Genomic DNA, 12,565 nt, shown 5'->3' with positions numbered 1-12,565 from the left:
CTTATTTATTCTATTGACTTTCTATAGGCATTGCTTTCTGTTTATTCGCAGTCTTTGGACTGTCTAGAGAAAAAAGTCTAAAAGCGTATGGCCATAAATCTATAGATTGTCTAGAGACTGTCTATGGCATTTGTATTGCCTGTAGACTGTTCTCTAGGATTTGTCTATAGGCAGTCATAGATTTTATAGACTAAAGGGCATAGACACTTACAGACTGTCCAAAACTTTTTTGTAAGGGCGGAAGCCAGGCATCCACGCTGTCTCCTCTTCGCTGTTCAACATGTCACGTTAAGAAATTGCTCTGCGAAACAAACTGTGAACTCTAAACCTTCATTAGCTAGTCTCAATCTTTCACTGTATTGATTGTTTATTTTAACGCAGGAACATTAGTTCCCCCATTTCAGAAAAAATTTCCCCGGTGTTGGCGTCGACGTTGGCAACCGTTTGAGGCCTATGGTCCGGCCGCTCAGCCTAGGTGCGCCACCTAGGTTACGTGAGCTTGTGGCGTCACCGCAAACTGACCATCGTGGCAGGTGGCAGTCAAATTCATGACTGTTCGCGATAGGTTGCTCGAGAAAATCAACCTGAGTTGAGCAAGCACCACCGATGGCAGCACTGCACCAAAGCACCAGGGGTGGTATGAGGACTCCTAGCGACCTCTGAATGTAAAATCGAGAGTTACCAGTCCCTCATATACTACATGGGCATTAACCGAATAACGTTATAGCGTCACACCCTTAAAGTGGAGCTTAAGTGTCCCCTCAAGTTTTTTTTTACTTAATATTTACTGTCCACCTACCCACTGCCACCCTAGTATACCTTCAACCTTACAGAAGCGCCATCTGCCACCATCCCACCAACCTCCTCCCTCCACGAGGTCCCTATTGAACAGAAGCCCATGCGGAAATGGAAAGAAAAAAATTGGCAGTGGCTTAGCTGTGGTTAAGCCTGGATATGCAAGCGAAAAGCTGCCGTTATGCTTAGTTTGACGTCATGGCTGTCGCGGTTCGCGCACAATGCACTGGGAGCACCACGATAGCGGTGTAGGCAAGCGCGTTATATAGCCCTCCTTCCGCATGCGTAGTAACTGTGGTAAACACGCGGCTGCAAGTAGCGTCATGCGCTGCAAGTAGCATCATAGCGCGCGCCAATGCACACTCGGTAAACACGCGCAGAGCGCGCGAACGACGGCGAAGGTCGACCGGCGGAGCCGCGGCCGACCACCTGCGCCTCTCCAGTGACGTCACGCGGCGAACTCGCGCATGCGCAGCTGTGGCTAAAATTGATCACGGCGCACGCCAGACCTGGTGTTAACAAGCCTAGTGAAGCTTTTCGCTTCAAAAAGCGAGGGCGCAATCGAATTCAGGCAAGAAATGGGAAAACCTGGGTGGTGCCTTCCACAGGCACCACCCATCAGCCACCTCTCTACTCTCTTAGCTACGGGGCTGTCCACTTCGCTTCCCTTACACAGCTGATCGCATCAGACCATCTTAGCGTCTGCCATATATGTTTTTTTTTCATACATGGCAGTCTACGAAAGGCTGCTTCGTAGCTCGTATGTTTAAATATGTCACTGCCGAACTAACTGCGACATGTCGTGACATGGTAGTCACCGAATCTCACTTATACGTAGACGTCGAGTGCGCCAAACAAGACACCGCGGTGAGACAATGTAAATCAAAGTCCGTTGTAGACGAGTTCGTACCACCAGGTGCCGCCGGCATAGCTGTGAAAAATAAAGGCCAGGAAAGAATAACGAAATACTGAGAAGGCGACTGAAACGAGTCACGTGCAGCTGGGAAACTGATGCAGCCGCCTGCAGTTCTTTCGCTTCGCCGAAAGCGCCTGGAGTCTGAACGAGGCTTATGGGAAAATTCAAAGAAAGAAAGAAAGAAAGAAAGAAAGAAAGAAAGGAAGGAAGGAAGGAAGGAAGGAAGAAAGAAAGAAAGAAAGAAAGAAAGAAAAAAGAAAGAAAGAAAGAAAGAAAGAAAGAAAGATAGAAAGAAAGAAGGAAAGGAAGAAAGAAGGTAGGACGGAAAGGAAGGGAGAAAGAAAGAGAAAGGAAGAAAGAAAGGAAGAAAGAAGGAAAGTAAGAAAGAAGGAGAGAAAGAAAGAAGGAAAGAAATGAAGGAAAGAAAGAAGGAAAGAAAGAAAGAAAGAAATAAATAAAGAAAGAAAGAAAGGAAGGAAGAAAGAAGGTAGGAAGGAAAGGAAGGGAGAAAGAAAGAGAAAGGAAGAAAGGAAGAAAGAAAGAAAGAAAGAAAGAAAGAAAGAAAGAAAGAAAGAAAGAAAGAAAGAAAGAAAGAAAGAAAGAAAGAAAGAAAGAAAGAAAGAAAGGAAGAAAGAAAGAAAGAAAGAAAAGCACACACTACTCCGACAACACAGAAATACGGCGTGCGTCAAAACTCCAGATAAACTGTCCGTAGCATCAATGAAATCGTTCTATCGGCACTCAGTCAACGATTATATAGCCACGTGTATGACTGACAATCATACCACCGGTTTTTGTTTTCTTAATAGTTTCGACTAGATGCAAGGCCTCTTTAACATCCTCTCGAGCTAGATGCTTGAATAGAAATAAATTTTGTTCCTGAGCGAGCACTAAGTGTTTTATTCCTCACACCTATGCACACTACCTGCTTCTGTGGGGCGCCTAAACTGACCCCGCCAAAAGCGCTCTATGCACTAATACGCCTATATGGGAGTGAAAACGGAGTAAAGCTGTCCTCTAGCGCACACCCTTTTCAAAGGGTGTGCACTGTAGAGGACAGCTTTACTCCCTTTTCACTCCTCTCTGTTTAGAGAGTACGTCAAGTCGGAAACAAAAGCTTACGGCATAAAAAGAAATTGGTATTTCTTAACCGTCAGGCAAACTCGCGGAAAAGTAAGCATGAGGAGACGTGCATGTCCTATATATACGCTTGAACGAATATCAGCGAGGTAGCGCAGCCATTACTTAGCGAAATAGCATTAGGAGCCCTATAGGACCAAAACGCGTAGTCGGTTATAAAATCCATCCATTGGATTGACGCAAGTGACGTCACCAGATGGAAGTGCAGAGAGATTCGACTGCCAAAAAATAATGAAATTAGGTGTCCCTGTGAATTTTCTTTTGCGCGCGACTGTATCCTGAAAACGTTTTTCGCGTCTGCAGGACTACGAGCATGCTGCCATCACATGAACCTTATGTGGGCTTACACGGTCTGTCCAGCGCGTGATGAAAATAAAAGAACGCTCGGTGTAATTTAACTTACCTTTTCGAAAACGACGCACTTTAGTGTTCGTCCGAAAGGTTTGGTTTATGGTTTATGGGGTTTAACGTCCCAAAGCGACTCAGGCTATGAGAGACGCCGTAGTGGAGGGCTCCGGAAATTTCGACGGAAGTTCGTCCGAAAGAGATGGAAACCTTAAGCAGGGCTCGACAATTTTATTAGTAATATCATGGCTGCGTAGAGGAGCAGCTGATAGATTAAAATTTAAGTTGCAGTCAACGGACAGTGGATAGAAAAAAAAATAACGGTGCTTTATCTTTGGTTGAACCGAGTGAGAAGAGGTAGCTTCATGATGGTTCAACCTGGAAAATACCAAATATGGCGTGACGTCACGCCCTGTCGCGTAAACGCCGCGTTTAGGCTCCTCGGCGAGCCCAACGTCGATCACGTGACCAAATTTTGTTTGACCTTGACGTGACCTTGATGTCCCCGGCATGACCTTGAAATGACCTTGACCTTGACCCTTAACCTGTCCAACTGCTTGACCATTGGCCTGACCAATGATCATCCACCGGTTCTCCAACCTTATAAACTGAAGGTATGACCATGGCTGAGCCTTGAAGGTCATCGGCAAAGCACGGCGACCTCAGCCTGGGACCATCGCGCAGACTGGCTGCCAGAAGGCGAATAGCGTCACCGCGCCTTTTTCACTCTGATCGTCTATATCTCTTATACATATAAAATAATGCGCGAAAGTGTTTGCAAACATACAAAACGCTCTGATCAGCATTCTTTTACAGAACTCAAGGAGACTCTCAGAAGGATGACACAACAAAAAGTGTCTATTACAGAAAAGTAATTTTTATACAGACCGAGAGAAAACCGTGATAATGATCATTTCACGCCGCGACTCATCGGCATTTCACAAAGATACGAAGTGCGTACAGCGCGAAGTATAAAAGGCTACGGGTTGGTGCAAACACCCGCCCCTTTAGGCACCCGGTAGCGACGTCGTCAGCGATGACCAACGACACTGGAGAGATTTAGCATACCGGAAACGTATTAGCGTGGACGTATGCTGGTTTAAGCAAGGCTGGTTTACCTGACGCTGGCTGCGTATGCGCCACAGGCGTAAGTAAACCCGCTATACGTCTGCACTAATACGTCTCTCGTAGGCTAAATTTATCTGGTGCCGTCTGCAAGGGTGTTCCGTTTGAGAAACTTGCCCTTTTCCGGGAAATTTGAGGGGTGAAATTTAAAGAAAGGAAAAATTGGAACACCCAAAATGCCTTACTTTTTCCGAATTGACGCAGTTTTCAAGCGACTGCATGGAAAAGTAACCTGAAAAAGGGAATTCTGTGTCCAAATGGGGGAGTTTTTGGCTGTGGCATCGATCATCGTTCGACCTCCGGTAGTGTATAAACTCGCCGCCCGCTGCGCGGAGAGACGACAAACGCGCCCCCGATGAGATTTCAGTGCGATGTGAAGGTAATTGTACATGAAGCGCGAAATGTACACAGCCCGATAAGAACCCAACACAAGTGTCTTATCATGTTTCCTCTGTTCGTTAAGCGTTTTGCGGCTAAGAGATAATCGGAGTGCCATCTTTCCCCTCAGCATTCTCACTCCTAAGCCAAGCATCAGTCGAAGAGATACATCTGCGTGAAATATGTCATGTCTTCAGTGAAAGAAGGCTGGTAGTTGTAGATGAGCGCCCTCCGTTCTTCATCCTCGTTCGGGAAGCGGTGATTGTTGCGACGAGCTGCAAATCGAAGGCAAACAGAGAAAAAAACAAACAGAAGCAGCGTTTGAGACAAGGTGACTATAGAGGATTTCTCTGATGCAAACTTAAACTGTCTGGTCGTGCATAAAAGCGGCATAAGCCTGATCCGGTAGCTCAGGGTCCGGATGATCTATTTTTACGTGGAAATACCCATAAGAAGCGTACCGTCGGCAGTAAAAAAGTGGCAGTGGTTTAGCTCTGGTTAAACCTGGTTGTGTTGCGAAAGCAACGGCTGCCTGGCTACGCTTAGGATTCGCTTGTGGTTAGGCGTGGTTAGGCTGGCGAAGCGAGCGCCGGCGACGGCGGCGCCATCTGGCGAAGCGCGGCGGCGGCAGCTGCTGCGGTTGCTAGGCGACGGCTCAAGGTCATTCGTGGAGTCACCGCCACGGCGAAAGTACGGCCACGCTAAAGAGGCGAAACGGAGGGTGTAGTGTTGCTTTCGCAACAAAACTCCATTGCCCTACAATGGAGTTTAAAGGGAGTAAGCAGTACTCTAGCGCTTTCCCAAATAGGTCAGATAATGCTGTGCAAGCCCCTGGGTAGATTACGATCGCAAATATACGGAGTGGTTTGTGTTGGCAACGGAGGTATATTTCCACCTCAAATCATGACATCTTGATGAAGTTAGCAAATCAAAGAGGCTTTTAACAACGGCACCAGGAGTCTTGGTTCGAATCTCAGTAACTGCGAGAACTTGGCATGTTTTGAAGAAGGAATCTGCTTCCGTTGCCAACCTTAAGCATTGCGCATTTTTAATCATGAAAATATACCCTAAGCCTGTGGTAGCGTACCCTGCCCCTATTAGAGAGTGCGCTAGAGGACGGCTCAGTCCCTTTTTACACCCTTATAGGGCAATTCGTGTTTACAGTTCAGAAGACAGCTCCGGGTAGACTTCGACCGACCCCGGTCACTTAACCCTTTAATGGCCAAGTGAAGGAATCAAAGAAAAGATCACTACCTCCACATTCTGCCAGCTAATAATCAAAACAAATAACTACACAAATAGTATGCACGCGCGAAACGTTCACGAGAACTGCGGCTTAAACGCATTCCTACGGATTGCCCATAGAGAATTCCTCCTATTTTATCGAGGCTTTGTTTTCGTTCTTCATCGTTCTTCATCTCCCTTTTTCTCTTCTTCCGAGCTCATCCGAATAGCATGCATAACCTATCATCCTCTTGCTTACCCAATTTGTCCATTGTACGCTATGCATGGCCGTGTACACAGTGCGTACTTTCGATCACATGGGTACACTTTGTTGTTACCTAGCTGCAGCTTTGGACTAAGTGTTGAGACATTCTGGATACGAGGGGTACCCAAAAGAAACCGGACTAATTTTTTCAATCGGCACAGCTTCTGTGGTACCGCGTTTTGCCGCTAGGAGCGCATATAACGAACATTTCAGAGTAAGTAAGCCAAGTGCCGTCGCTGAAGGAGGTCAGACTAGTTTAGGAAGAGTTTTAGAGTGACGACTGTTTTGTGTGAGTGTCGTTTTTGCAATGGCTGATTGTCGTGAACAGCGTGCTCCGGTGAAATTCTGATTTTTTCTCGGAAAAAGTGGAACGGAAACTCTTGAAATATTCAGAAATACGTTCAAGGACGATGCTATGGGGACAACTCAAGTGTTCCTGAATTAAATCCTGAATCAAAGCAACAGCCATGCCAGTGGAAAACTACAAATTAACCTCGCCTCAAGAAAGCTCGTCAAGTGAAACCAAACCTCAAAACAATGCTGATTTGTTTTTTTGACGTGAGAGGAGTCGTCCATTCAGAATTTTATTCCTCAGGGTCAGACAGTTAACCAGGCTTTCTGCTTGGATGTTTTGAAAAGATTGAGCAACAGTGTTTGGTGGAAGCGGCCTGATTTGTGGCAGACGGGTGACTGGTTTTTCCACCATGGCAATGCCCCTGCTCACACAGCCCTGTCTCTACGACAAATTCGGACCAAAATTGGCATGACCTCTGTTCCTCAACCCTCATACTCACCCGACCTTGCCACGTGCTACTTTCTTTATTTCGTAGAATGAAAAGACAGGTGAATGGAAAGCGTTTCGCTGATGTTGCTGAGGTGAAGAAAAAAACGACGCAGGGACTGTCAAGCATCACAAAAGATGAATTTAAACAATGTTTTGAAAAATGAAATGAAAGATTCGACCAACGTATCATTGTAAGTGGAGAATACTTTGAAGGATATTGAAGGTCTGTGCTGAAAATGTGAACAAATAAGTTCAAACAAAAATAAGTCCGTTTTCGTTTGGGTACCCCCTCGTACAGTGCCTTTTTGTGTGCCTGTACGCAACTCAAAGCTAATGTGTGGTCAGTAGAGGTCAGAACGTTTCCTGCACCTTCTCCCACGAAGAAGTTTGCGAGATACTGGGAGAATAGCGCGGTGTCCCCGTTGTGGTACAGGTGGCTGCGACCGGGTGTGCGAGTGCCCCACTCGAACACGGCCATCTCCGGGTGGAACTGGACGGCGTACACGGGCGCCGACCTGCCTGCAAGGGAGGAGCACTGTTACATAATTCCCCGGGGAGCCTTTCAAGTCTCCTGAGCGCACTCGACGTTAAACCGAAGCAGCAAGGACAGCTCAAACCAGCCGTTTTCTTTGGTTTCGCCTAAGACCTTGGATTCATCAATACGGTCTTAAGTAATTTGCAGGGAACAAACAACCGGTGGGCTCATGTAAGAGACAGGATTCTGCTGGAGGAAAGGTCCGCTAAAGGGGGAAAGTCAAGGGGGATGTAAGAGGGGGAGAGGAACAGAGTGACTGGCTGGTGGTGGTGGTGGAAACTTTTATTGCCAATGATGTAAATCGTGGGGGCGAAGCCCCCTACATGGCACTTGGATGCCTCCTCAATGTGAGGAGGAGGCACCCTTACAACGCGAAGGATAGCCCCTGGAGCGCAATCCTTCTGTGAGCGCTGGAGATGATCCGGCGCTGGTCTTGAGCGGACGAGCTGGTCAGAAGAGACTCCCAGTAAGACTCCGCCGCGGTTGGTGATGGGAGATGAGGGAAGGTGGGGCATGTGAGGAGGGTGTGTAAGAAGTCTCCTGGTTTGCCGCAAAGTTTGCATGATGACGGGAATTGGTCTGGGTATCGGGCATGCAGCAGTATTGGGTATGGAGCAGTTCGGGTTTGTAGTTGTCGCCAATGTGCAGCCTGCGGTATGGTGAGGGATGGAGCTGGGAGTGCGTATTCCCTTCGTTTGTCTCGGTAGTACGAGAGAATATCACGGAAGGAGAGCAGGCGCTCCGAGGCTCGTAGAGGGGGCTCGACTCCTGCCCGGAATGTGAGACCTCGGGCTAGGGAATGAGCCTCCTCGTTGCAAGGGAGGCCAGCATGTGCTGGCGTCCAGATGAGGGTGATGAGGCGCCGGGGCTGCCAGAAACGTAGTAAACGAGCAGCGGTGCTAGATATGTAGCCCTTCGCATAATTTAAAATTGCAGATTTGGAATCGGAGATAATTTTTGTGGCAGATGTAGAAATGAGAGCAAGCGCGATGGCTGCCTCTTCTGCCTCTGTGGTCGAATTGGTAATGATTGAGTACACAAAAACCGCGTGCTAGGACTGGTTCTCCACTCCCACGGTGTGCACGGAGAAGTCATAAAGACACTTCAAACACACGCTCAACACACCACTCGACTGATTCGCCGCATAGCGAACCGCAGGGCTGGCCTACGCGAGCGAAACACGACTCGCCTCACCCAGGCTTACATCATAAGCCGCACAACATATGCCCTTCCATACTTACCCCTCAAACAGAAGGAGAGAGACCGGGTTAATGCGCTCCTACGTAGTTGCACGAGAACGGCTCTACGTCTTCCCCCCAGCACATCCAACGACCGACTCCTCAAACTCGGTGTACACAACACCTTTGAGGAGCTGAAAGAAGCTACCTTTATGGCACAACTATCCCGTCTATCCAGCTCAGAGGCTGGTCGTACTTTGTTGTCCCACTTGAGCCTGACCCCAATTACAGAGCCTACCGAGGGGGTCCCCCTTTCTGCTACCCTCCGCTCTAACCTCAACGTAACCCCCATCCCCAAGAACATGCACCCTGCGCGAGACAGAGAACGCAGAGTAGCAAGGGCTCGGGTCCTTCACAAACAGTATAGCGAGGACCATGAGGTGGTCTACGTGGACGCAGCGGAATATACGACAGGCTCCCGTATGGCCCTGGCGGTAGCCGACAATAATGCAAAGCTTCTAACCACCACCCGTTTGCGCCCGTTGGACAAACCGCTTGGAGTCTCCAGGAGGCCTGTCAAAGCCCGTCCACCACCCGAAGAGATCCCGAACGGGCTGCAGTGACGCTGCCCCCTGAATCGGCTGTTGTGCGTCCCCGTTTTGATTGTGATTTTAGAGGAGAGGAAAGGCGCAGCAACTGTCTCACATATCCGTGGACACCTCAATAACGCAATGAGTGAAGGAAGGTAGTTTGGAGTGAAAGAAAAATAAAAGCTTCGCCTTTAGGAGTGGAATGCGACAGCGTGTTGCAGCGCTGCCAAACCCATTTTTGAGGACAGGAAACCTCAGTAATTGTCTCACATCTCGGTGGACACCTGAACCCCGCCGTAAGGAAAGGGAGGTAGGTGGGAGTGAACGAAGAGAGAGAGAGAGAGAGAGAGAGAGAGAGAGAGCGAAAAAGAGAGAGGTGCCGTAATGAAGGAAACGATCGAAAATTGAGTTTGAGGAAAAGAAGTTGCAGTAACTGTCTCACACACCTCGGTGGACACCCCCAGCCCCGATTATAGGGCGCCGGTTCGAATTTCTGCTCGAATTTCTGCCGCAAGCTCCCTAAATTAACTAGTAAGTTTATGCTGCTCGACAGGCTGAACAGTATTACACGCTCTGGAACATTCTGCAGCACACGGTTGGCATCATAGCCTTTTTTTCCCGACGCGCAGTGCCGACCACTACTAACTACTACGCCGACGGCTTTTCGGCCGAACGAGCTGTATACGCTGATGCGTAAACGACTATGTAAGGGATACTGAAAAGAGCGCCATAGAACTAAGAGGTCGCGCTCATATGCTCAACCACAATATATCGCATTAACAGCGGTCGCTGAATATTACATTGACACGTGGTGACCATCATGTCATTTGTTGTTTTTGTAGCGAAAAGCTTCACTAGGCTAGTCAACACCGAGGCTAGCGTGGGCCCCGTCGTCAGAAAAAGCCACAGGTACGCATGCGCGAACTGCGTGACGTCACGGTGGACACCCGAACCGCGCCGTAAGGGAAGGAAAATGAAAAGAAAATTGGTTTTAAGGAAAGGAAACGACGCCTGTCTCTCATATCTCGGTGGATACATTGAACCGCGCCGTAATTAAGGAAAATGAAATGAAATGAATTGAAAATTGGTTTTAAGGAAAGGAAATGCCTGTCTCTCATATCTTGGTGTACACCCGGAAGGAGTGACGTCACACGCTGCACAAATAAAAAATAAAGAAAAGACAAGCAGTGCGTGAGGAACCTCTCATATCTCGGTGGACACCCGAACCGCGCCGTAAGGAAAGGAAAATGAAAAGAGAATTGGTTTTAAGGAAAGGAAACGACTCCTGCCTCCCTCATATCCCGGTGGATACCCGAACCGCGTCGTAAGGGCCTCAAGGAAAATGAAATGAAATGAAAATTGCTTTTAAGGAAAGCAAATGCCTGTCTCTCATATATTGGTGTACACCCGAGAGGAATGCACGCCACAGTACATGTCCCTAAAGCAACCTTCTATAAGACAGCACCGTATTCACAACACGCGGCTCCTCCTCCGCCTTGCCGCAGCTTTTCGCTTCGAGATAACCAGGCTTAACCTTAGCTAAGCCACAGCCAATTTTTTTTTTTTTTAGAGATATGCGGGTTGTGAGGCATCACACGTGATCGTGGAGCGCTAACCATAGTTCGCAAGGATGCAGATGAGCAGTGGAAGTAGAAATTAAGACATGACCGCGGTATAACCGCGGCACTCAAGCATGCTTCAGATCATGGCGCTGGGGCGCCAGTGTGTGAAATCTACTGGTAGAATCAGCAGTTTGCTCAGTTTCCACGTCTTTCCCACTCCCTTCTTCCTCATGTGTATGCTTGGAGACTTGTAGAGGCACCCGGCGAAAGCGGTAGCCGCGTTTCTGTACCGACGAAACCATCATGACAAGTTTTGTAACACACTAGCTCAGTTAACATCTTGTAGACTAATCCTACAACCCGAAAGCCTTTTATTTATTAATGCTTCTGGGATTTTCCGCTCACGGCCAACGCCGCCCACGTCGACGACGACACCGGCGACAACGGACGGAGCATGGTGAAGGGTACCAGCGTCTAGTCGGATACAACTCAAGAACGAAGCGACTTTTACGCGAAGCATACTACTTTAGCTACCACTTCAGCCCTTCACCGTGGTTATGCGCCTCCAAATCACGTGATACAAGACGTCATACCACGTGACACGATGACGTCACGACAGTGGAGAAACGGGGCCCACCTCGCGCCGGCGCTGTGGTTGTGCGCCTCCAAATCACGTGATACATGACGTCACACCACGTGACACGATGACGTCACGACAGTGGAGAAACGGGGCCCACCTCGCGCCGGCGCTGTGGTTGTGCGCCTCCAAATCACGTGATACATGACGTCACACCACGTGACACGATGACGTCACGACAGTGGAGAAACGGGGGCCCACCTCGCGCCGTCGCTGTGGTTGTGCGCCTCCAAATCACGTGATACATGACGTCACACCACGTGATACGATGACGTCACGACAGTGGAGAAACGGGGGCCCACCTCGCGCCGGCGCTGTGGTTGTGCGCCTCCAAATCACGCGACACGATGATGCTTCGCATTCTCCAGGCTTAACCAAGTTAAGCCTCAGCCATTTTTTTTTCTGTCAAAGGACTCCTTTCCAGCCAATGGTATCGGCCGATTCTCAGGAGCATGCTAGCGTGACAATTCAGGGAGGGTCCATCCCCTTTCATCTGCCATTCCCTGCATTGTAACGCTAGCAGGTTCATAAGAAACGGACGACGCCATTGGCTTGATGGGGGTCCTTTGAGGGAGGAAAAAAACCGCTTAGTTTCTGAGTTTTATCCGACTACAGTTGCTCTTCGGTACCACCTATAGATTCTTCGTTCAGAATCGACTTCTTTTTTCCTTTCACGTAGGCATTCTTCATGGGTCCTTCTAGTGAGCAAATCTGGAAACATTTAGCAGCACCGGTATTTGGTTTCCCTCAAGTTCAACCACCAGTGCCTCAAATGAGGTAGTGCTGTGTCATGTGACCCAGTGATGTGCACCAAGCACTCGTACACTGCATAGCTTGATCTTTCGTGGAGATTTGAAAGTAACACTATCGAAAGTATTTTCTTCGTAGCACAACAGTTCGCATGATAGCACAAAGAAAAGTCATACTTTTCGGGAGTGCCAAAATAAAAGACATGAAAGGCACACCTATACACAAGACAAAGCATTTTTTTTTTTTGCAAAAGTGCCTTCCCTATTCGTTTTGTAGGCGCTTCCAAAAAATTCAGGGGTCACTTTGACTGTGTAAAGTGCATAGAGGCGAAAGCCTTTTCC

The 12,565-nt window shown here is 48.3% G+C and overlaps 1 protein-coding gene across 1 annotated transcript in view; it reads right to left on the bottom strand.

The window, feature by feature from the left end:
• Positions 1 to 4,787: 4,787 nt before the first annotated feature.
• The window catches only part of LOC149347948 (gamma-glutamyl hydrolase-like), a 30,552-nt gene continuing 22,774 nt past the window's right edge, over positions 4,788 to 12,565 (bottom strand). The window contains exons 10-11 of the mRNA XM_089541655.1: positions 7,342 to 7,491; positions 4,788 to 4,974 (exon numbers count right to left, since the gene is read on the bottom strand). Coding sequence (XP_089397781.1) covers positions 4,853 to 4,974; positions 7,342 to 7,491 — 272 coding nt within the window. The 3' untranslated portion in view covers positions 4,788 to 4,852. The remainder of the gene's footprint in view (positions 4,975 to 7,341; positions 7,492 to 12,565) is intronic.

This window comes from Amblyomma mixtum, chromosome 4, assembly GCF_055824585.1.
Source record: "Amblyomma mixtum isolate Tamu chromosome 4, ASM5582458v1, whole genome shotgun sequence".
NCBI lineage: Eukaryota > Metazoa > Arthropoda > Arachnida > Ixodida > Ixodidae > Amblyomma > Amblyomma mixtum.
This window is presented reverse-complemented; position numbering and strand designations above follow the sequence as displayed.